Source organism: Pristis pectinata, chromosome 5, assembly GCF_009764475.1.
Source record: "Pristis pectinata isolate sPriPec2 chromosome 5, sPriPec2.1.pri, whole genome shotgun sequence".
Taxonomy (NCBI): Eukaryota; Metazoa; Chordata; class Chondrichthyes; order Rhinopristiformes; family Pristidae; genus Pristis; species Pristis pectinata.
Window position 1 is genome coordinate 63,284,571 of NC_067409.1, and position 25,253 is coordinate 63,309,823.

Genomic DNA, 25,253 nt, shown 5'->3' on the forward strand with positions numbered 1-25,253 from the left:
TTGATCAGCTGGATAAGTGGGCCGAGGAATGGCAAGTGGAGTTTAATTCGGATAAGTGTGAGGTGTTGCATTTTGGGAAGACAAATAAGGGTAGGGCTCTCACAGTGAACAGTAGGGCCCTGGGGAGTGTTGTAGAACAGAGGGTCCTAGGAATACAAGTACGTGGTTCGCTGAAAGTAGTGCCACAGGTAGACAGCATGGTGAAAAAGGTTTTTGGCATACTGGCCTTCATCAGACAGGGCATTAAGTAGAGAAGATGGGATGTTATATTGAAGTTATACAAGACGTTGGTGAGGCTGTATTTGGAATATTGTGTTCAGTTTTGGTCTTCCAAGCTGGAAAGAGGGCAGATGAGATTTGTGAGGATGTTGCTTGGACTCGAGGGACTGAGTTATGGAGAGAGGTTAAGCAGGTTGGGACTTTTTCACTGGAGCGTAGGGTGATCTTATAGAGGTATATAAAATCATGAAGAGCATAGATAGGGTGAATGCGCACAATCTTTTTCCCAGGGTTGAGGAAATCAAGAACAAAGCATGCACAATCAAGAGCAAAGCTTTAAGATGAGAGGGGAAAGATTTAATAAGCATCTGAGGGGCAACTTTTTCACCCAGAGAGTGGTCAGTATATGAAATGAGCTGCCAGAGGAAGTGGTTGAGGCAGGTGCATTAACATTTAAATGGTACTTGGATAAGTACATGAATAGGAAAGTTTTAGAGGGATATGGGCCAAACATGGGCGAATGGGACCCACTTAGATGGGAGTCTTGGTCAGCATGAACAAGTGGGGCAGAAGGGCCTGTTTCCATGCTCTATGACTTTATGTAATATATTTTCAGGCAATTAATGTCAGCTAAATGTGTTTTTCAATAAATACCTTATTTTGTAAAATCTATTTCAACTGTTTCATCAGAGATATTTACATATAGCAGAAATCACCATAAATAGCATAAGCTGTAAAAAGCAATCGGGACAGTCTGGTGGTGGGATCTTGGGGTCCACTGCTCGAGGCCTGGTTGCTGCTCACAGACAGTCCCACTTTGTGGGATGGCTGCATAAGTGAGGTCTCCAACACAATCAGAGGTTAGTGCAGTCATCGAGACAGGAAGCCTAGTGCGAGCCAAGATGAGTACAATCTGTTCCATTGATTTAATATTCCTCTCACAAATTTAAACCCATTAGTATGATTATTAACCTATTGTGTAATTTTAGGATTTTTGTTTGTTATAAGGTACAGAAGCATAATGGTTAAGCTACTGGACATGCATCCAGAATTCTGCATCATTGATGCAGAGAGACGAGTTCAAATCCCACCATCACATCTCGGGGAGCTTAAACTGAAGTAAATACATAATGAAAATTAAATCATAGCATCTTACATACAAACAAACCAAAAGGTGGCTAATTGGCCAATCATGGTATAAGTAGTAACATATTGGTACGGTAGAAGATTGGCTGGTCAACAGGAAACAGGGGTCTTTTTCTGGTAGGCAAAATGTAACAAGTGGTTTGCCACAGAGACTGGTGCCAGAGCCTCAACATTTTATAATTTAGAGAGATGACTTGGATAAGGGCACCAAAGGAATAGTTGTTATATTTGCTAATGGCACACATATAGGTTGGAATTTAAGCTGTGAAGAGTATAAAGAAGCCACAAAAGATATAGATATAGGTTAATTAAGTGGGCTAAGATCTGGTAAGTTGAGTATAATGTGGGAAAATGTGAAATTGTTGACTTCAGCAGCAAAAGTAAAAGAAAAGCAGCATATTGTCAACACAGTGGAAGGTTGCAGATCTTTGAGATGCAGAGTGATCTAGCTGTCAAGAATGATTCAAAGCAGTTGGTATGCAGGTGAAGCAGATCATTAGGAATAGTAACAGAACATCATTTATTGCTAGGAGAACGGAATACAGAATACAGAAAACAAATACAGAAATAATGAGGTTATACTTCAGTTATACAGAGCATCTGAGGTACTACATAAAGTACTGGTCTCCTTATTCTAGGAAGGATATTCATGCATGGTATTAGTTCACATTTGCTAAATCAACATGTGGAATAGATAACTTGCCTCATTAGGCAACTTAAGGCCGACAATGTTTGTATCTGCTTCAGTTTAAAAGAGTGGGTTGGATCTTGACTGAAACATAACATCCTGAAGGATTTTGATGGGGTGGATGTAGAGAGGATATTTCCTCTTGAAAAGAGAATCTAGAATTAGGGATCACTGTTTAAAAATAGTAATCAGAATCAGAATGTTTGAATGTTCAGAGCAGAATCAATTTTATTATCACTGACTTATATAACATGAAATATGTTGTTTTGCAGCAGCAGTACAGTGCAAAGACATAAAATTACCATAAATTACAAAATAAATAATTAGTGCAAAAAAAAAGGAATAATGAAGTGGTGTTCATGGACCATTCAGAAATCTGATGATGGAGGGGAAAAAGCTGTTCCTGAATCATTGAACAGAAGTTGCCCATTTATGGCAAAGATGAGATAAATTTAATTCTCTCAGAGGGTCACGAGTCTTTGGAATTCTCTTCCTCAAAGGGAGATGAAAAAGAGTCTTTGAATATTTTCAAGAGAGACACTTGATAAGCAAGGGGATGAAAGGTTGCCATGAAAAAACAAAAATGCAGACCTGAAGTTACAGAGCAGCCATGATTTTATTAAATGGTGGAGCAGGCTTTAGGTCAGTCATATGTTCATATCCCTGCACCAACTCTTTGAAAGGGCTATCCAATTAGTCCCATTCCCCTACTCATTCCCCATAGTCTGCAAATGTTTACTTTATTTTTCTAGTTATACGTGTGAAAAATGGTGTTGAGCCAAAGCAATGTAATATCGCCTGAGGCAAGTTATTGTCAACTCTTGTTTAAAGTGTACATAAAGAGCCCTTTAGATCCCCTGGAGTCTTTACAAACATAAGCTACGTCCAAATGTATTGAGATCCTGGTCATTTCTTCCCACGCTTTCAATTAAAGCACTATTTGTCAGCATGAAATGGAGCTCTAGGCACATGCACAGACCTCTCTCCTAAACACAAGGGTTAGACTCACAGGAAGGCAGTAAAAGGCACTGTGAATCAATCCCATTGGTATAATCAAAGCAGCGTTCACAAAAGATAAATTTAGGACCTGTACCACAAACAAAGGCACATACACATGCAATGACAACATGCAGAAAGGCCTACATGATAAGAAGTGAAGAATTCTGGAATTGTTTCAGAATCATGTTGATGGAGGAGGCAACTTCTTTCTAGATCTGCACAGATGCACTTCATTAGGCTTCTTAAGCAACATTGTTTTTATGACTTCCATGGCTATTTTGACTGGCTGTATCCCATCTGAAACTGTCAAAGCTGAATGAATGCTTTAAAAAAAGCTAATTTAAGGTCTAAATTAAGGTTAATATGTTGAGACGATATTGATTTTTTGAAACCAGAGCACAAGTTCTGGGAAAATAACTTTACGTTGTTACTAAAATTGTAACTTAATGGTAAGAAGGATGTATATTTTTGTGATGTACAAGTGAAAGAAATTTGAAGAAAGCTATTAATTCATGTATGATTGGATGGGGTAACTACACAATACCACTTGAATAATGTGCAACTTTCAGCTTATAACCAAACGAGGGACCTCAAATAAAACCATGATGAAATGAGCCAGTTCCCAGAAGTGTTTCACTATGCAGTAATTGTGAAGCTTAAAACCTTCCAGAACTTCCCAATTTCCATATGGGCAAAGCATGTTGAAATGTTAAATCTTTAACATACGGTCTGGAGAAAGATGAATACTTCACAAAACCATGTGTTAAAAATATGATTTATTTCAGCACGTTAAGCAAAAAAAATACATTAAATACCAAATCAATTCCAATATTTGCACCTTCTAACCTGCGTGTGTTTTGTTACTGCTTATGTTAGGAGATTGACCTGTCACACCAAGGGTGAAGCAGGGGCAAAGGGAAGGAGAGAATCATTGCTATGGTTGCCATGTGCAGCCATATGTAATTGCATTCACGTAAGTATTCCTACAGCTTAGTCTTTTCCAGTGAAATCTGTATCACAATGACGAGAGAAATCTGTGACAGACTTAGCAACCCAATGCAATTCTTCTCCAAAAAATTCCAGCATTAGGACTATCCTTTTTTTGCTCAAACTCAAACCTAATGTGAACTCTACCTAATGTTCATATAGCTGCCTGTCACCCAGAAAGGGACAAGTATATGACTTCAAAATGTCTAAAGCATTTCATGATCAGTGCTGGAATGCTACAAACAATAATGTGATAATCAGCAGATAATTTGTTCCTGGAAGACACTCAAAGGAAAAACATTGGTCAGGAAGAGTTCCTCTGCTCTTCTGGTAGGGCATGTTTCATGTCCACTTCAGCAGGCATCTCAGCCAGATAGTGGCGCTTCCCACAGTGCCAAACTCCCCAAAAACTGAATGGAATTTCAGCCTAGATTTATATGAATACCAATAATCCTGCAGATTCTGTTGGCCTGATATTATCCAATGCCCACTTGTACACTACGAAGACTTTTTTCTTAACTTCTGAATAAAAATCTTGCAATCTCTTTTATGGCTTTCTCATTTTATTATCATATAAATTATTCAATCATGTTTTCAATATTTCAAAAAGATCTCTTTTCTGTTGTTGCTAAGGAGGAGGCAGTGTGTATGCTATCCAGGTTTGCTGATGACATAGAAGTAGGCTGGGAGGGCATGTTGCAATGAAGATATTAGGACTGGATATAGATAGGCTGATTGAGTGGGAGAGAACTTGGCAAATGGAGTTTCAGGTGGAAAAATCTGATGACCAGGAGGGGGAATCTAAAGGCAGAGTATTACCTAAATGGAGAAAGATTGCAGAAGTAAGTGCAGAGGGATCTAGGTGTTCTTGTGCACAAATCACAAAGAGCAGGCGGGTACATCAAGTGGTTAGAAAGGCAAATAGCATATTATTGCAAGAGGACTGGAATTTAGAAATGGGAAGATATTGTCATAATTGTATAGGGTACCAGTAAGGCCACACCTGGAGGTGTCACCTTATTTAGGAAAGGAGATACTGGCATTGGAGGCAGTCCAAAAGAGACATCAGGCTGGGAAATCTGCCACTGAGTCCTTACTAAGTTAAATGTGGCAAAAGTAGAGTCGGCCCACTGAAATAAATGGGAAGACACAACAACTAAGAGAACTGTAACTAAACCTTTATTTCATTTAATTCAGTTAGTTTAAACAGTATATTTTGTTTTAGGTGAGTATGAGTATTGCTCAGTATTTTGTTGTGAAAAAATAATAACTTTTAAAAGTGTTTTTAAAATTGTTTATTGGTATCAAAGTTACTCACAAATATTTAAATTTCAGTGACTACTCTGACAGCCAGTGAGCCGGGGGCAGAGCGTCACCAGCTGTCAAAGCCATTCTGCGACTGGAGCCGGTATCTTACGGTGGGAGAGGCCCTGAGCGACATGGGCCACGCTGATTAACTAGGAGTCAACCAGGAGCAAGCTGACAGTGCAGTCCAAGGGTAGGCAGTTGGCAATCTTAGGGTCAGCAAGTGACCTGTGCACATGCTGAAATGGCAGTAGTGCTTTCGGAATCAATTTGACACACTCCATGTGGGGTGAATAGCATGAACTGAAGTCAAAAGCAACAGTTGGTTGAATGAAAAATAAATCATTGATCACTGCATGAGCCTTAATTAAAAAATAGCAAGAGATGTCACACAATAGAAAACAGAGGCAGAAGAGAAAGTGTCCTTTATCTCAATGAAATAGACAAACAAAATTAAACAATCAAGTAAATCATCAGAATTCAAACAACTACTGAGCACAAATAACAGTCTGGTGATTCTCTTATGCAACAGACATACTGACATTGAGCCAACGATATGGACAACTCAAATCCCTCACCTGTATTTATTACCAACATGAGTGTGGACGAAAAAATATGAGGACCAACTGAGGGGAGATCTGCCAATATTACAGTATGGCTACACACCGTTCTATAAAGAAAAGTAACCATAGTAGTATGAGCATTTCAAAATATGCCCAAAAAAACAGGAGAGTATATCTGAGGTGATTGATAATCATGATCCTAGCCTGTTTAACCCTGGTCCAAATAATGTGGATATTGATTTGTGGTTTTAGCCGTGACAGAATTTCTGTTTATCAGCTTTTAGGCAAGGCAGATATTCTTTTCAGAAGGAATGATCCTGGCGGCAGCCAAGATTAATAACTGAACTTGGAACCTGCAGATTATAGAAGCAGAGAAAATGAGAGCAGCAGTCGGACATTCAGCCCTTCAGGACTGCTCCACCATTCAAAATAATTGCCGCTGATCATCTTGCCTCCTCTCCATATTCCTTGAGCCCTTTAGCATGAAGAAATGCATTCTACCTCCTTCTTGAAAATACTTAATTATGTGGTCTCTATTACTTTCTGTGAATTCAACAGGTTTACCACCTTCTGAGTGCAGGAACTTCTTTTGTTATTGGTTCTGCCCCATATCCTGAGGCTGTGACATCTGGTGTAGGTTTCTCCAACCACTGGGCACATCCTCCCTCTCTCTAGTCTGTCTAATCCTCTCTGAATTGTATAGGTTCCAAAAGAAGTCCTCTCTCATTCTTCCATACTCCAGTGAATTTAAGCCTAAGCAACAAATCAGTCCTGCCATCCCAGGAATCGGTCTAATAACTCTTTGTTGCACTCCCACCATGGAAAGAACATTCTTCTTCAGATAAGGAGAACAAAACTGCACTCAAAGCTCAGACAGGGATTCACCAAGGCCCTGTACAGCTGCAGCAATACATCCTTGTTCCTGTACTGAAATACTCTTGCAATGAAGGCCAACATACATTTGCCTTCCTAACTGCCTGCTGCAGCTGAATGCTTCCTTTCAGTAACTGATATACAAGGACACCCAAGTTTCATTGCACCATCCCTCACCTTCAATATTATTCTGAACAGTGAAGTTGCCCACTGATGCTTCAGGAAAGCCAACACCAGATTTTCAAAAGATTATCAATATCTGAGGGTAATAGGTTATAAGTAGTTGCTTTACCAATACCAACACCAATTATGGACATGCTGGGTCAAAAGGCCTGTTTCTGTGTTGTATGATTATGGCTTGACTTAAAAGGGTGGATTCAGACAGCAAAGCAAGTTCTTAGTTAACAACCCAGCTTTGATAGCTCAGAGCTCCAAAAAACCATCTTACATTGAATGCAGGAGATTCCATTCACTCCCTCATGCCATCCCAAGTTACACATAATCAAACCTTTTTGTCCTCTTCTTTTTTTCATCTCTCCCAGCACACATTTTATTTCCTGCCAAGTTGCTCCTCAAGTTCCAACAAGAAATGTTATTAGTCATTTTCACTCCAGGAATGCTTTTATATTCTCACTAACAGCAAATTCAACATTTGTTCAGGGCCCAATGTTGACAGCCAGCTCATGTATGCTTCTACAGCTTTATTATTGGTATTGGTTTATTATTGTCACTTTTACCGAGGTACAGTGAAAAACTTGTCCTGCATACTGTTTGTACAGATCAATTCATTACACAGTGCATTGAGGTAGTTCAGAGTAAAAACAATAACAGAATACAGAGTAAAGTGTCATAGCTACAGGGAAGTGCATAAGGGAGAGTTTTGCAAATGATCATGTACAGTAATATCCAGTTCACACTGTCTTCTGTGAGTGGCATTGTTTGAGGTCCCTATTTGATGATCCTCTAAGTAAAAGACATCAAAGATTATCCAATAGTGAAAAAAGGGCTTCTGCATTGTTGACTAAGTAATCAAATTTTTGGGTTGAGTTTCCACCAGTAGTAATGCAAATGGGTGCAATACAGGTGATATTATCATAAAAGATGAGAGACCTTTAAATGTACACATTTTCCACATCATCTTTAACATGGGTTGATTTGTCAGGTTAGAGTCTGCCCAAAAAATTGGCTGCACCCCCAGATAGACATTTTGTTCCACAAAATATTCTGGTGAGTGAAGTCTACCAATGGTGCTAACTTTCTTACATGAATAGGCACTAGAAGGGGCACTTTAAATATGTTTCTCATATAAAAAGGTAATCAACACACAAAGAAGGAATGTGGAGGAGAACGTGGTTAAGGTTCTTAATGAATATTTTGCCATTGATGTCACAGAACAGGTGGATGATGCTCACATTACAGTGAAGAAGGGCAAAGGGAAAATATTGGATGGGAGAAACAAGGTGAAAGAGGGAGAAAATTCAAGGTCTCTGACTACAATATTTAATCCTCCATTGCTACAGGTGTGGTGCCTGAAGATTGGAGGATTGCTACAAAGTAAGAAAGAATAAACCAACCGACAAGTAGTGATGAGGGCAGTGTGTTTGATGTAGTCCACATGAATTTTTGCTGCGATTTGACAAGGTCCAACAAGGCAGGTTTATTAATGGTCAGAAAGTAAAAGATTATATGTCAAATTGGATCCAAAATTAGCAGAAAGCAAATGACTAACAGATGTTTTTGTGTCTGGAAGGATTCAAAAGTGTGCAATGCCTTGATTTTTGTAATAGATGTGAATGATTTTGACCTAAATGTATGGAGCATGATAAAAATGCTTGTAGAAGTGCATTATAATGGCATTTCGTCCTGCTGCGACAGGGCACAAGAAATGCAAGTTCAATACTGACTTCAGATACACTCTGCATCGAGCTTGTGTATTGTCCCCGTGACCATGTGGATCTTTCTCTGGGTAATCTGGCTTTCTCCCACCATCCCAAAGGCATTCCAGTAGGTATATTTACTGCCTATAGCTCACCCCGAGACAAGTTGCAAAAGAATCAAACAGGAGTTGATGGTCGTGAGAAAGGAAATGAATTGTAAGGCTTCAGGAAAAGGGGCTGATCGGACTGATCTGAAGGCAGTCAGTATAGGGCCAAATGGCACCCTTCTGTGTCATAATAGATAAATAAATTAAGTTAAATTGTACAAAAATTGTCCATGTTATAGAGTTATACAGCACAGAAATAGGCCCTTCAGCCCAGCTTGTCCTTGTAGTACTTAGAGAATATATGCCTGGAGGAACATCCTGTGAGTCTTTATGGGCAGAATTTAGAAATAAGAAGGGGTAATCACTTTGATGGGATTGTACAATAGACCCCCAACATTCAACAGGAATTTGACGAGCAAATACGTAGGGAAATCACAGATAGCAGTAGGAATGATAGGGTTGTAATAGTAAGAGATTTTAACTTCCCTTATATTGACTGGGACTGTCATAGTGGTAAGGGATTAGATGGTGCAGAGTTTGTTAAGTGTGTCCAGGAAAGTTTTCTCAAGCATTATGTAAATTGGCCTGCTATTTAGTCGAGAGGGGTCAACACTCAACTTCCTTCTGAGAAATTGGGCTGGGCAAATGGTTGATGTGTCAGTGGGGGAGCACTTTGGGACCAGTAACCATAATGAAGTCCTGATGAAGGGTCTCGACCCGAAACGTTGACTGTTTATTTCCTTCCATAGGTGCTGCCTGACCTGCTGAGTTCCTCCAGCATTTTGTGCGTGTTGCTCCAGATTCCAACATCTGCAGAATCTCTTATGTAACCATAATTCTATTAGTTTTAAAATAGTTATGGAAAAAGATAGGACTGGTCAGATGTACAGAAGGACCTTAGGGTCCAAGTCCATAGCTCCCTGAAAGCGGCCGCACAAGTTGCTAGGGTGGTAAAGAAGGCATATGGCATGCTTGCTTTTGTTAGTCGTGGCATTGAGTTCAACAGTCAGGAAGTTATGTTGCAGCTTTATAAAACCCTGGCTCAGACACATCTGGAGTATTGCATTCAATTCTGGTTGCCCCATTACAAGGAGGATGTGGAAGCTTTGAAGAGGTTTCAAAAGAGGTTTACCAGGATGCTGCCTGGATTAGAGGGCATGTGCTACAAGGAGAGGTTGGACAAACTTGGTTTGTTTTCTCTGAAGCAGTGGAGGTTGAGGGGAGACCTGATAGAAGTTTATAAAATTATGAGAGGCAAAGATAGAGTAAAGAGCTGGTATCTTTTTCCCAGGGTTGTACTGTCTAATACTAGAGGGCATGCATTTAAGGTGAGAGGGGGTTAAGTTCAAAAGAGATGTGCAGAGCAAGTTTTTTTTTAATACATACAGACAGTGGTGGGTGCCTGAAATGTGCTGCCAGAGGTGGTGGTGGAGGCAGATACAACAGAGGAGTTTAAGAGGCACTTTGATAAGCACATGAATGTGCAGAGAATGAAGGGATATGGACCATGTGCAGGTTGAAAGGAATAGTTTAAATAGGTGTCATTAGCTGAATTAATTTGGTACAACATCTGGGCCAAGAGGCCTGTTCCTGTGCTGTACTTTTCTATGTTCTATGGTCCACAAGTTAAAGTCCTAAATTGGAGCAAGGCTAACTTTGATGACATAAGACAGGAACTTGCAAAACTTGAGTGAGAGGCTGTTAGCAAGAACATCTAGCAAGTGGGAGGTTTTTAAAAAGTGAAATAGGGAGAGTTCAGGATCAATATAATCCTGTTAGAGTGAAGGGCAAGACTGGCAGGATAAGGGAACCCTGGTTGATGAGGGATATTGAGGCGTTGGTCAGGGAACGTAAGGAGGCATATGTCAGGGATAGGAAGCCATGACCAAGCAAATCCTTTAAGGAGTATAAAAGACAAAGGAGTACAGTACATTTAAGAGGGATATCAAGAGGGCCAAAAGGACACATATAGATGAATTAAATCCAGAGAGGTGAGTCAATGTATCTGGGAAGGAACAACAGGTAGGGGAATGTACAATAAATGGCAGGATTTTGACAGGTGTGAAGAACTTAGAAACCTTGGAGTGTACATACACAGATAGTTAAAGGTAGTAGAACAGATCAATAAGATCAATATGGGGTCCTTTCTTTTATTAGCCAAGGCCAGACTACAAAAACAGGAAGGGTAAGCTAGAAACATGTCTTAAGTACTGTGTAAAATTATGGTCATCATAGTTCAAGATATGATTGCACAGTGAGGGGTGCAGAGGATATCTTTGAGGATGTTGTCATGACTAGAAAATTGTGGCTATGACGAAAGATAGGAAGGGCTGTGGTAGTTTTCTTTGGAACAGATGCGGCTAAAGGAAAATTTAATTGAAGTATATGAAACTATGAGGGGCTTAGATGAAATAAGTGGGAAAGATCTTAGCAGAGAGGTCAAAAGTCAAGTGGCACGGATTTAAACTAACTGATAGAAGCATTAGAGGGAAGGGGAGGAAAATTATTTCTACTCAGAGGGTAGTACAGGTTCGAAAACTGACTGAAGGATGCCAGAGGCAGAAAACCTCTATGTAAAAAAGGTACTTGGAAATAGACAACCATGGAAATAGACTTAGAAATAGTCAACTATGCTCTGCAGAGATATAAGCCTCATGCTGGAGGGTGGATTAGATTGGGTAGTTCTTTTTCAACCTGCACAAATATAGTGGGCTCAGCAGCCTTCACGGGTACCATCAGTGTTCTATGGTTCTAAGAAATGCTGAAAGGAGTAAATGGTTCAGTATAATAAATGTTAAAGAAATTTTCAAATGGAAATTTCACATATTAAAAATGAAAACTGAAAAGTTACAGATGTTTTAAGTGTGAAATGAAATGAGAAGATGCTGGAAATACGCAGCAGGTCAGGTAGCATTTGTGGAATCTCCTGATCTGCTCAGTATACTTCTTCTGTGATATAAACATTTTTAGCTTTTAACAAATCTTAAATAGATCAGGGAATTCTCTACAAGAAAAGCAAAAATGACTTATTTTAATGATGCTAAGTATTGCAAACAAAGATGTTATATTTATGATTGTGCGACTTTCAGAACTTTGAAGAATATCCCAACTAACACAAATTTGAACAACCAAAGAACTTCTACCCAATGTCTGAATGGTTCAGTCATTAATGTAATTCTTTCCCAAATGTTTATGTATCACCATGGTAAATGTGTTACAGAATTGTTCTCAAAATGCTAATCATTTACTAATCATTTTGGAAGGTGTAATGATTATTATGGGTGTTCCAAGAATCAAAGGTGGCTTTATAGCATTTGTTTTGGATTGCTTGGAAAGACTTGAATTTGAGATCCCCTATCTCATTTAAAATTAAAATTTCTGCTCACTCTCACTCTGATGCTGATCAAGGCAGTTTTGAAGTATTTTGCTGGTTCTCTCTTCAACACGTCAACTCTTCTACAGGGTGATAAGTATGAAGTATATAAGTGTCTTGTATGAAGTATGTTAATTTTATTGCTGTGTTCTCCAGTTAATGGCATATTAAATCATGTGCCTACATTTCATTACCTGCAACTCCTTCCAATACCCTTACAGAGCAATTAAGTCCAGTTAACCAAATTGTTGCTAAAGACCTCAATTTCCCTTTTGTTTTCACTAAAGTAGTAACTAAATTTCACTTTATATCTGGTCCAGTATTAACAGAAATATGGATTGTCCTTAGGAGTTCTATTATTTTATAGTATATTCCTGGATAGAAAACAGAATTTAAGGTCAAATTGATTGTTCCTCCTCTCTGAAAGAGCTGACTGAAATCTATGTGCCCCAGGAGGTGTGGTGGACTGCATGACCTAGGGCAGTTCAGTGGTCAACCAAATTAACAACCAGGTCCCACCTATATCAGGAATCTATTTCCTGGAGCAACCAGTCAGATGGAGAGGCTGGGGAGATCACTGTACAAGCCTTGGAAGAACAAAGGATCGGTACAACTATTTGAGAGTTGGGACAGTTTCAGTGGACCCCTTCTGTGCTGAAAAATTCTCCAATTCCACTTTTTGGAAATTGAAATCTGAGTACAGGATACAGTTTATTTAGTTTGGAATTGCAGCCTTAAATTGCATACATACCAGCCTTTCATTCCAATCATATTTGGCAACAAACTACTTTCTATATCATCAGTGCAGTGTCATTGCATTTACATCTGTTCCCTTAAAAAGTTAGACATGGTGATGCACTGATGAACTTCAACCACAATTTTACTGATGCCACGTGTAATGATAGGGGGTGGAGACTAAAAGGGTCAGGCACCTTCCAACATGGAAGGTGTCTCGTGGACACAGTGAGGGGCCATTTATCCTCCTATGATGCCAGGAGACTGTCCTGGTGGCAAGGGAAAAATGAAATAACTACAGAATTTCCAAAGCCTCAAATGAATATGCTACAATGGCTCATTAATGGCTAGATAGTATGGAAACAACCAATATTTATAACCTTTTATATCTGTAAATGTAGCTGGATGTTAAGCAGGATTTGTGCTCGCATTTCTTGTTAGTCTGATAAAATCATCATAATTTTATTTTGTTACCAGGCATCAAAAACTTAAAAAATAAAATCGCATCATTCATTCCAATGTTGAGGTTTTAATATATGCTTGTTCATGACAATCCTGGCAATGAACACTTTTTTTTAATCTTAACATACTGTATCAGTAAAAATGAACTTAATATGCAGAGTACATGTAAAATTCGATGGGTCAAATATTACATAAGCTGTTATATTATCACAAACAGGCACAGATTGAATTCCAGTGCAGAGCCACAAACTTGGCAATAGTGGTGTTATTTTAGAGTTTTAGAAGTAACTCTCACATGTATAGTGGAGACACTGCTTCCTGACACCTTTGATTCTTTTGCACATTCTTCAATCTGTGTGCATTCAGAATTTCAAACAAGAAAACAGAAGTAGTTCCATAGTTGCCAGGAGAATTAAGGCTGCGATATCACTACAAGCATTCTTTTCAAACCAGTAACACCCTTTCAGCACAAAGCAGCTCTGTCAAAATTTACAGAAGGGATTTCTCTTTGTCCAAGGAAACAAAACATACAGAAACCTCCAGGCTAAGGGGAATTTGCCTTCATCCCTTGTTCAGCTCCATAACTATCAGGTTTAGCATCAATCAGCTTCTGACATCTGAAGACCATATGACATAGGAGCAGAATTAGGCCATTCAGCCCATCAAGACAGCTCTGCCATTCAATCTTGGCTGATTTATTTTTCCCTTTCAACCCCAACTGCGATCGAGTCAAACAGCTGTTAGCCAGAGAATGATTTAAGATTGTCCCCTGTTCAGTTTTCATGATAGCAGCTTTCAAGTTAACACTATTCTTTCGAGCCTTTACAATGACAGAAGTCCAGCATCCTGGATATTCCTTACACCTATATCACCCCTATCCCAAAACCGGTGAACTAACAGTCCCAGACTGTCTCAGATTTCAGGACTTGTAATTATGTGGAGTTATGTGTTAAGTTTTCCATGCAACCACCAGGAGACCATCATGAATAGATGGCTTTCATTCAGAATTGAAATGACAGGGAGAGAGGAGGGTTCTCAAGGAATTGCGTGCTGATGCAAATGTCAAGACAAAGAAAAATATTTGGAAAACATTTACCTAAATTTTCAGAACTTGTTTCCTTACCATTCTCTAATTGCATCAATGGTGCCAAGTATAAAATAAGGCTTAAAGTTTCTTTTGCATACAAGATAAAGAAGGATGCTGTATCTTAGGGCTAGCAAAGGAAAATGAATGTGCAAATCTTGATACTTCCTCTCAGAGGACAAAATTATGATGGCTAAATCCTCAAGAATATCACTCAAAGAATGCCAAGTGTACATCTGGATTTTAGTCATCTTTCATCATTCCAAAACCCCCAGTTATTTCAACTGGAGTCTGATCCAACCAACAGTCATAATGTCCTCAAAAAGAAATCATTTTTACTGGTTAATACTTGTTATTATCTTAGATTTACAGACAAAAGTATATAGAATATTATATGTACATAGAAAAGTCAATCCTGCCTCATTAAAGCATCAATTCTTTCTCAGGTACACCTTCCCAATAAAGTTCAAAGCCAGGCTGAGAATCTCTAACAGGAGCACAATCAGCAGCAGGCACCCAGGATGTGCTTGTGCTGATCTTGTGAAGATGAAGAGTCAATGCAGACTCAAAAAGTTACCTCCAAATATAAAAGCCATGACATTTAAAGGATTGGGGGTAGGTGATGGGTTTATAGGGATCAAGCAATTAAGGCCATAAGCAGCCAAAGAATGCATCAAGTTCACAGACATGCAGGTCCAGCTGAACACAACAGGAGACATACACATTTGAAATATTTTAATGTTTCCACCAAACAACTTGTGACGGATTCCAACTATTGCATCATGGAAGAAGGGTAGTTGAGAGTGGGAGGAAGATAGAGTAGTGGAGGATGGATGGTTGGAGGGTTGGCCATGAGGTTACAAAGGTCAACAACTGCAGCTGGTGGGGGAATTGGGCTGGGGAATAAAGGCGAATGATCAGTGATTTCAATGATAGGTGGCAGTAACCAGTAACTGTGGGAAGTCAATCAAAGCAGTAGAGGATGAAGGGGAAGTGGAACAGTTGAATGCACGGTCGAAGCCCGATTTAAATTATCTTAATGAAATGCCCTTCCTTCCATTGGTCTGCAACCATGGTGGGAGAACCATCACTCTGACACCTTGATCAATAAAGATGATGTGCACTGCCTATTGGAGGCATGCTCCCTATACTCAAGAATTTTAAGCAATGGCTGAAATCTCCCATGAATCAGCAACATAAAACATAGTTGATTTATGCCTGGACAAAGACCAGAAGTTGTTGGGCACACAATAAGCCAAAAAAAAATTCTTTGAAGATGATGTTGAAAATCATGAAACACTACAATTTTCTCTCTTCTGCGATACAACTGACTGCCAGTTGGGCTATCTTCACTTCATTCATTACTGCAGCTGTGCGGGACACAACTGTGTGGCTTTAGTTAACAAAGGTCAGATCAAATGACTGAATTGAAGCTAACTTAAGTTGAATATGAAGTCATTTTAATTAATTGCAGTAGCATCGGAAGGAATGGTCCAGGATCAGCAGCTTCAATTCTCTGCTGATCAATAAAGGTGAATTCATGTGATAAAAGATGCCCAAGAGTCTTGAACAAGTGCTATCTAGCAGAGGGCATGGCCTGTTTTGTGGGCTTTGAGCAAATAGGTTTTTGAACCACTGTAACAGAAACAAGATGGTAGAGTGATAAATGGTGATGGGGAGAACCCACATTTGGCACTTTGCAATCTATGTTGTTAACTAGTTTGATTCTGATCAGATTAAGCAGATACTGGACTGCAAACTAGGTAGAAGCTCAAGATCCTTATCATTTTCATAGGTATTTTTCTTAATACATTATCAGGATATTGTTAACATTATCAAGGCCTATGATCCCAAATTGCCCTCACAAAGCTGAGGTATTGATATTATTGTAATGTTAGGAAAGAGCTCAAGAACTTTAAGGTAGAGGTAATGACTGTACAAAATCAGAATGGTACATGACATAGAGGGGTCCTTGATAGTCTTGATGTTCCTATACACCCGCTGTCCTGGATGCATAGATCATAAATTCAGGAGATACAGTTATCATAGCCTTGGTGATTAACTGCAGTGCATTTTGTAGTTGGTACACATGCACACATGATGTCGGGGTAGTGGAGAAAGTGAATGGGTTCATGGATAGGGAGCTAATCAAGGAGGCTCTTTTGTCCCCGATAGTGTTGGGCTTCTTGAGTGTTGTTGAAGGTACACCCCATCCAGGCATGTGGAGAGCGTTCCCACACACTTGTGCTTTGCAGTTAGTGGAAGATTAGGGAACAAGGAGTTGAGTTACCTGCAACAAAATGCCCAGCCTCAGACCTGCTCTTGTAGCCAGGGTACATATGTAGCTGGTCAAGTTAAGTTTCTGATTGATGGTGACTCCCAGAATGCTAATTGTGATGATTCAGCTATGGTATTGTCAAAGGAAGGTGGTCAAACTTTCTTCTCTTCTTGGAGATGCTCAATGCCTGGCACCTGCAGTAGAATGTTACTTGTCACTTACTTATCCAAACCCAAATGCTGCCTTCATTAATCATTCAGTTACTTTGTAACATTCTTAGCTTAAATTCAAAATAAGTGCTGCCTCTTCCCCCAAACAAGAAATACTGATGATACAAGATAAAAATGTCAACATATTCAAGGAACCAAAATGGGTTGGTGTTTGATATGAAGAATGACAGACAACGATGCTGGCATTGCTGTGTGCACTAATATTGCTAACTTGTCTTTGTCTCTCCAACTCACTAGCTGGTTGATATACTCTACCTTGCCTATACTCCTGCAATCTCCATCTCAAACATGTCTCATTAAGCCTCCTTTGGCCTCATGTTAATTGCAATTTAGAGATGAACCATTTCCTGTTTTCAATTTAAACACTCCATGGGGTGGCTACTCGTAGGCCTTTCTTCCCCTTTGTTTTGTTCATTCTGATATTACTATTCATCTGTGATTTCTTCTATCAAAACCCCTTCTCCTGAACTATATGTTCTTTCCACAGCTGGAAGAGAATAGTTGAATTTTTTAAATATTTTGTTGGCAGCATCAATAGTCCTTTGGGATGTTAAAAATACATATTAACATCTAGAACCATTTTCTATGTTGGGAAGCATATAGTAAGAAATGGAAAAAGGGGTGGTCAGCAGTTTAGTGGGAATAGGATTAAGAGAACAGCAAGATGTTTCCCTCAATTAATAAACTCAGAGAGGGCATAGAAAAAAATGATAGGGAAGAACCTATAGTTTGGCAGATAAATGAAAGTGGGAATACAGAGGCTGTTTGGACTGGATCTTAAGAAAAGAGATGCATGAATTCTTGCCAGGTTTTAAATTTTGACAAGTGAGCTTGTCCACTAAACTTCCCTTTGAATGCATTTTGCATCATGAGATCATATTTATTTATTCTATTATAATATTTTTCAACCAACTTTTGTAGGTGACACTGTTGTATACTTTATCTTTCAGTTCATTCATAGGGTGTGAATGGAATATTCACAGATAGCTGCAGTTTAAGATAAGGATCAATAAGATAAGACAAGATCAGATCCCAGTGCATTCCTACCGTCACTCTTTGTATGATGAGGAGAATGGATGTCAAGTTTAACAGAAAAATAAATTGAAGTGTGGAATATAATCCTAATTCCAAAACACTAATAAAAACAAAGAAATCTAATGTAATAAAATGAAATTGCACTTATTTAGCCATCTTAAATCTCCGTTTTTCATTATTTGTCATTAATCAGGGTTATTTTCAGGTTTTATTTAAATTAACCATTTCTTAGCGCTGAGCCAGTTTTACTTTTCGAAACTATTAGTACTTCCAAATTTTGATGGAAATGCCAACAATGATGAAGCAGCCTCAACCTCACAGCTTCAGGGGTCCTACCCTCAGGTGCTGTCTTGTGTGGAGTTTATACATTCTCCAATAACCAAGAGGGTTTCTGCTCATTTAGGGTCTCTCTCATATCCCAAAGACCTGCTGTTTTGTTCATTTATAAAGATAATAAAATGGAAACTTGATCTTAAATAGCATTTCATTAATAAATATTGCCATTACATTATTTGGGTTTTTAGATAGATTTATTCAGGTGATCAGTAATTTTTGAAAAAATCACCTGTTTTTCCAGATAGACATTATAACAACAAGCTGTTCAAGATGGAACATGATAAACAAAGTATGCCTCTTCAATGGTTTTCACTGCCCACCGCCTGCTCAACTTGCATCATGACATGCTTTGTGGCTGAGGCTCCCATGCTGAGTCCTAACAAAGCGTCAAGGCTGGACAACCGAGATCCAGCATCAACCACCAACCAGTTCCTTGTCTTGTAACCTGGCACTGCACTACTTAAGTCATTGTCAGCCAGCCCTTCTTATCCTAAGCCAATGTCAGTTCTCAGAGAGTTTAATGCTTTATGCTGCCATCCAGAACTTCTGAAGTCTCCAAGATAACCCAGCCTTTAAGTTATGTTGTAGATCAAGCCCTGGGGTACATTGTTGAAAAATGTTATCTTGACTTAAGATATAGGCATATACTAGATGATAAATGCTGGATGAATGCAGAATAAAAGGAGGTAAACAAATAATTTCTTTTGATTACATCTGACAATAGTTATTTATTATGTTACCTTATAAAAGATTCAATGTGTATTTCATAGGGATTTTGAACATATATAATTATTAATACTTTTAAAACTATTTTATTTGATGCAGTGTTTTCCTTTAACATAGTTTCAACTACATTTAAAGCAAGAACACTTTAGAGGTCAATAGATTTAGATTTTTAATTCTTAAGTGAATCAATAGACATGAGTCAGCGGAAGGAAAGTGAAAATGAAGTGAAGATAGAAGGTCAGCCATAATCTTACTGAATGGCAGGGAAGGCATAGGGTAACTCAATGCTCTATTCCTGCTCTTATTTCCTATAATATCTCTGAACATAATGATAATAAAATAAAACTTGAGATCAGCTTGCTGTCCTCTAAGCTTTAAATTAAATCAATACAGTTAAAGATGCATAACAACTTATACAGCATCTTGATGTTCTCACGAAGTCCCAAAACACATCATAGCCAGTAAATTATTTAGAATTTCATCCGACTTTGCAGATATAATACAGTAACTAATTTTCACGCAGGAATAAATAACCACGTTATCTGCTTGGCTTATACTAAAAGCTAAATATTTCAGATTCCTAGCATTTGTGGTAAAGTTGAAAGTCATTGTCCTGAAAATGTTAACCCTATTTCTCTTATTGGTGCTGCCTGTCCTGATAACTATTTCCAGAATTTTTTGCATTATTCCAGTTGATTCAGATTTTATTTGGACCACCCTGAATTAAATAACTGCACCATCTACATTTGCTACAGCTTTGTTCAAAATGTAACAAATGCACTTCCAACTTCTTTCCTGCAAGCTGGAGTGGACTTTCACAAATACATGAAAATTACTAATGATCAATTTAATAAATTTTATAAATACCGTAAGAGCTGTCAAGTAATATTTTATAGCATTGGGTAAGATGCAGGCAAAATGCTCTGTTCTTTCCTTATTTTCCATGGCACACCACATTCACAGTGGTATAACAGAGTTGTGTGACAAATATTACTGGTGAACTCAAAGAGTCATTACAGGCGACACAGCGTCAAGGCCATTTGGGTTACTGAAATTCGCCCTTGCAGAATTCACAAATCACTACCCAAAATTTTGTGATATGGAATAAAATTTGGTTTCACAGAATTTATGTGCAATAAAGAGTAAATAAATCAAAACAAAGTTTAATTTTTTCAACCTGTTTCTTAACACGTACAGATGATATGGCTTCACGTTATGGAAAATCAGCGATGCTGCCTGTTTTCAAGGAACGAAATACCCCCATAACGCAGGGGTCGCCTGTCATTAATCTTTTAAAAGACTATTTACATTGTGGTGAGGACTCTGTCAAACATATTAATTTAGTTGAAAACACGTACATTCTTTGTCGCAATGTTGCCTTGAAAATTAACAAGATGCGGTTGTTATAATTCTGAGTTACACCCAAAACATTGTATTCACTCTCAACGCGTCGTTCTTGACTTTCCAACATTATGACCTGACAACAGTGTTATGCTATTTATTATAAAACTAAAGATTTCAATCATAAACTCGCGGCACATCCATTTTCATAAAGAAGCTTACGTATCCCAGTAGTTAAATATCAACCATTGGCTTAATGCATTTCTGATCAAGCACACAAAGAATGTGTTTCTCTGCCAGTGGCAAATGGACAGGAAACTTCTATCACAAGAGGATCTAGCAAGGCAATGCAAGACAACACCAGCAAAAACAAATAGCGTAAATGGCCATTCTAATGTGTAACATAACCTAATGGTATCTATCAAACCTGTTGTATCTAACTACTTTAAGATTACACGCTTAAAGTTTTATGAACGGAGTCTCAATTAATTTTTAAAAAATGTAACAGGTATAAAGAGATTAAAAATATCACAATCTTTAATAACATCAGTGTAGCCCATCAGTATATACTGATTAAACACAGTCCTACCATGTGACATTCGATGAAGCCAGTAATAAGCAAAGTCAACTCCTAAAAATGCCAACCACCAAATCCAAGGCGAATCCCAAGGAAGTACATAGAGTCTGAAGTTCTCCCAGACATAGATATAACTAGTCGGTTCAATGCCTCTGCCTAGTAATCTAACAAAAAAGGAAAATATATAAAATTAGTAGGTGTTACATTTATCTAAAATAGATTCATATATGGCAAAAACAAATACACTAAATCTGACAAAAACTGAAAATGCTATAAATACTCTATTCTATTAATGTCGTGATAGGCCCCTCTCCATAAATGTTATGATTTCTCAATCTGTTCATGGGAGAACAGTAGTTCAGTCTTCTGTGCAAGAACCATACCCGAACACTACAAAAAGTTTAGCATAAAATTGCACATCATTTATAAGGTACATTGCTACCAAATATTTCTTCATGCCTTTGTCCATATAAACAAAACCTATGGTCTATCCCTTCTGAAGAGATTGAATTTGTGCTCCATCTATTCTGTTGCTGTAAAGCAGAACTTCATTATTCAATCAGTGTTAAGATACTTTAGGGATCAATGCTGAAACGTGAAAGAATCAGAAAAGGCAAGAATAAAAAAAGAACCCAACAAAGTTAATGGGATTTAAGAGGGAAAAATAGCTAATGCTGACACAAAACACAATCTTGTCAAGTAAACGTCAGGGACAACCTCTTATTTACAAGAAAATCCAAATTAAACAATAAACCCTTTTAATAAACAAAAAGTAAAATCCTTACTACATCCAATCATATTACTATTTCATTTTGAGCGCAACAGAAGTTAAAAACCTTACCTTCTCCAGTAGCTCCATGAAATTCCATCACAAAAATGGAAGGGACGTTCCTGGTCTGTGAAAACGCTCAGTTTCAGAACTACATTCATTATTCTTTTTGGCAATTTCATTAATACTGTACTGCTATAGGGAGGGAATTACAGAACTGCTTTATCCAACAATAGGTTGACAATTCAGGTCACAGAGTATTGCAAATGTTTAAGAAGGTTTATAAAGAATTCTGCAAGGATTTCCAGTATTATTTCAAGTTTCCAGAATTCATTTCTGGTCCATCTGGAATTTTTCATTAATTTTCTTCCATGTTGTGGTTTTGTTCTCTTACTTATCCGACTATCATCTTGTTTAGATATCAAGGCCATCAAGAGATACAAGATTAATGCAGGAATGAGGAACTGAGATAAAAGTCAAACCATGAACTTTTGAATGGCAGAGCAGGCCTCAGGGGCTGAACGATTTATTCCCATTTCTATTTCTTATATCCTTATGTTCTTTCACCTTGCTTTTACATTGCATATGTAGTTTAACATCTATCCTTTCATCAACCTTCCCTCTTTTTTTCTCCCGGCTCCCACCTTTCTCTGGATGTTAAAACTAGATTTACCCCCAATTTCCCAATTCTGTTAAAAAAATTGAACTTAAATATTAATTCTATTTCTGTCTACAAATACTGCCTGACATGCTGAGTATTTCCAGCATTCTGCCTTTGTCTTGAATTGTTTTACTATTAGTTTTACTAGTCATTGCTTTTATTACTGGTTTTAACTTAGGCAGTGTAACCTTTTGTTGCAGCCTTGTGCAAATTAAATGATTCAACTTTGAGCCTTTTAAACAATTGAACCCAAGGTCCACCTCTCTGTTTACAACATTTTCTTGAGCGAGTCAAAACTTTTGAGAGAATCTTTCTTGGACAATCACATTTCATTAATAAACTCTACCAGTTTGAATGGCACTACAATAGCTAATTCTTTGTGACTTAGAGTCGAATCCTTTTCTAGTGTCTGGATAAATATTTTACTGAAACATTAAGGTGCAAAGAACAAACATTAACTTGCAACTTCTGGCTGAAGTTGGGCAATCTTTCATTGGGAATAGTTGAGCCTTTTAGTCATAGAAGAATAACTGTATTCATTTCCTAGCTTCAACTAATCACTGTTATTGAACCCCTAACCTCTCACTGCAAAATAACTCTACCATCATATTTTCCATCAGTAAATGTGTTCTACATCGGAAAGTGCAATTTTATCAAACATGATTACATCAGAATATTCAGTGAAAACCTTGTTGTGTTGACCAATGGCTAGTTTGCTGCAGGTCTTGAGTACAATAACTCCCAGTGATATTCAGTTGATAAAGAAGTATATAATTCATCAATTTAATGTCTAGTCCAGGCAAAGTAAAGTGATAAGCACTGAAAATGATAACAGGGTTCCAAACCGAGACCAGGAGGGAAATAACTTAATTCTGCAACTTTCTCATAGATATTTATTTTATATTTTTCATATTTCCTCACAACAAAGGAGGCCATTCAGCCCATTATTTATGCCAGTTCAATATGCTCCCACTAGTCCCATGCCACAACTCTCATTCAACTTATTCTCTCTTACATGTCCATCAAATCTGGCATGAATCTCCTGCTACATACTTACACCAGGGGCAATTTACAATAACCAATTAACCTCCCAACATAGCTATGGGATATGGGAGGAATTTGGGGAACCGAGCGAAAAACCATGTAGCCTTGGGGAGGTCCTGCAAATTACACACAGGCAGAATCAAACCCAAGTCGCTGGAGTTATGCAGAAGCAACACTAACTACTCCACCACTGTGCCACATCTCATCTGCTGACCACATGAATATATCGCCTCCCAATACCAAACATCTGTTCTCACACTTGAAATATATGATTTAGATGGGGTAGTTTCAGGTGAGATAATTACATGGGATAGATGCAGATTATAGATTACATGGGATAATTACAGATTCAACTCACGCGATATACCCATTCATGCAGGCCTTCATTTTAAACTTTCATCTAAGCGCCTTTGCAAACACTTAGCAGTACCTGCATTTTAACTGCTGCAGTGGCTACGTTTTATGTTGCCCTTAATTGGTTTAAAAAAAGCCTTAACGTTAACAATGACAGCTCCAAATTGGCTTTGCAAACCCACAAATTATCATCATAGTTCTAAAGCTGGAATTGTTTGGTTACTCCGATACACGACATGTAATTCAAGCAGGATAAGTAAAATGGCAAGACAGAGAAAGAAACAACTATGTTTAATTTGCATTTTAAAGGAAAGCAATGATGGCCTTGAATGCTGTAACAATTGGCCAGATGTATGAATTATTACCTGGAAAGTAAAAAGTGGTCTTTGGATCAGCTGCCACAACAAAAGCGGCAAGACTTGTGGCATATTAAAAACTTAAGCAGGATCAACATTAAGAATAGTGAACTTTTTTCATAACATGATGTCAAAGATCTGAACCACAGTCTTTGGGGAAGAAAATAATCAGAGTACAAAACCTCACTGGGCTACAATATTTTTTGTAAAAGAAATTGCAAAAAAAAAGGTGTTGACAGAATGCAGACATCTGAATTGCATTTCATCACTGCAAGGATTTGCTATACTGCATACCAGCTGCTCAGGAATTATTGTAAACATTCAGACCACCTGCGTGAACTGAGGTGCAGGAAATTTGTGAACTAACAATTAGACTGTATCCTGCTGCAACAGAATTTAATGACCACATCATGAAGAAGTTGCAGAAGAAATTCTGCAACTAGATGAAAACAGCTCAAGGTGAAATAGCAACACTGCAGCCTGGGCAAAAATAAAAAATTACCCTAATAGCATGCTGATAAAAAGGAGTAATTTTCATTGCATGTTTTTGTTCTCTTTTAATAAATAAATTGTAAGCAATTGCAGAAGCTTGCTTGTGTAAAGAATCATGGATACAATGGCATAATATATTAAGATTTGATGATGCTGCCATTACACCAATGCTGGGTAAATCAATGCACAGCATCTTCAACTATAAATTTCAAAAGAGACCTCGGTGTCCAGCACAAACCTGACTGAACCTGACTAAAATAGTTGGATTCAGTTTGGGTCAGGTCAAGTGTATTTGCTGGTAAAATTAAAGGATCCAAGTTGGGTCAGGCCAGGCTGTGTTGTGCTAGCCCAGATCAGTATATTATCCAGTCACTTTGATTTGCTTATTACCACGAGCATCCTTTGTTCTTGATCAAAAGTTAACTATCATATTGCCATATCCTAGCTCTGTAAGCTTCAGAAAGACAGATTGGTGAAATAATAAAAACCCTCTTTACATTCAACTCAGAAAAGCATGAAGGAATATATTTTGAGAAAGACTAAAGAATAGGCAAATTAAATTAAACCCAGAATCCGTAGAGATGCAGGAATAGACAGATGTACTCAAAATATTTGAAGCTGACAGGGAAAATTAAT

General features: G+C 38.1%; 1 protein-coding gene across 1 annotated transcript in view; it reads right to left on the reverse strand.

Annotated features, from left to right (window-relative positions):
* Positions 1–25,253, reverse strand: part of agmo (alkylglycerol monooxygenase) — a 188,510-nt gene that overhangs the window by 109,547 nt on the left and 53,710 nt on the right. The window contains 1 exon segment of the mRNA XM_052016932.1: positions 20,954–21,105. Within this exon segment, the coding sequence (XP_051872892.1) occupies positions 20,954–21,105 (152 nt within the window).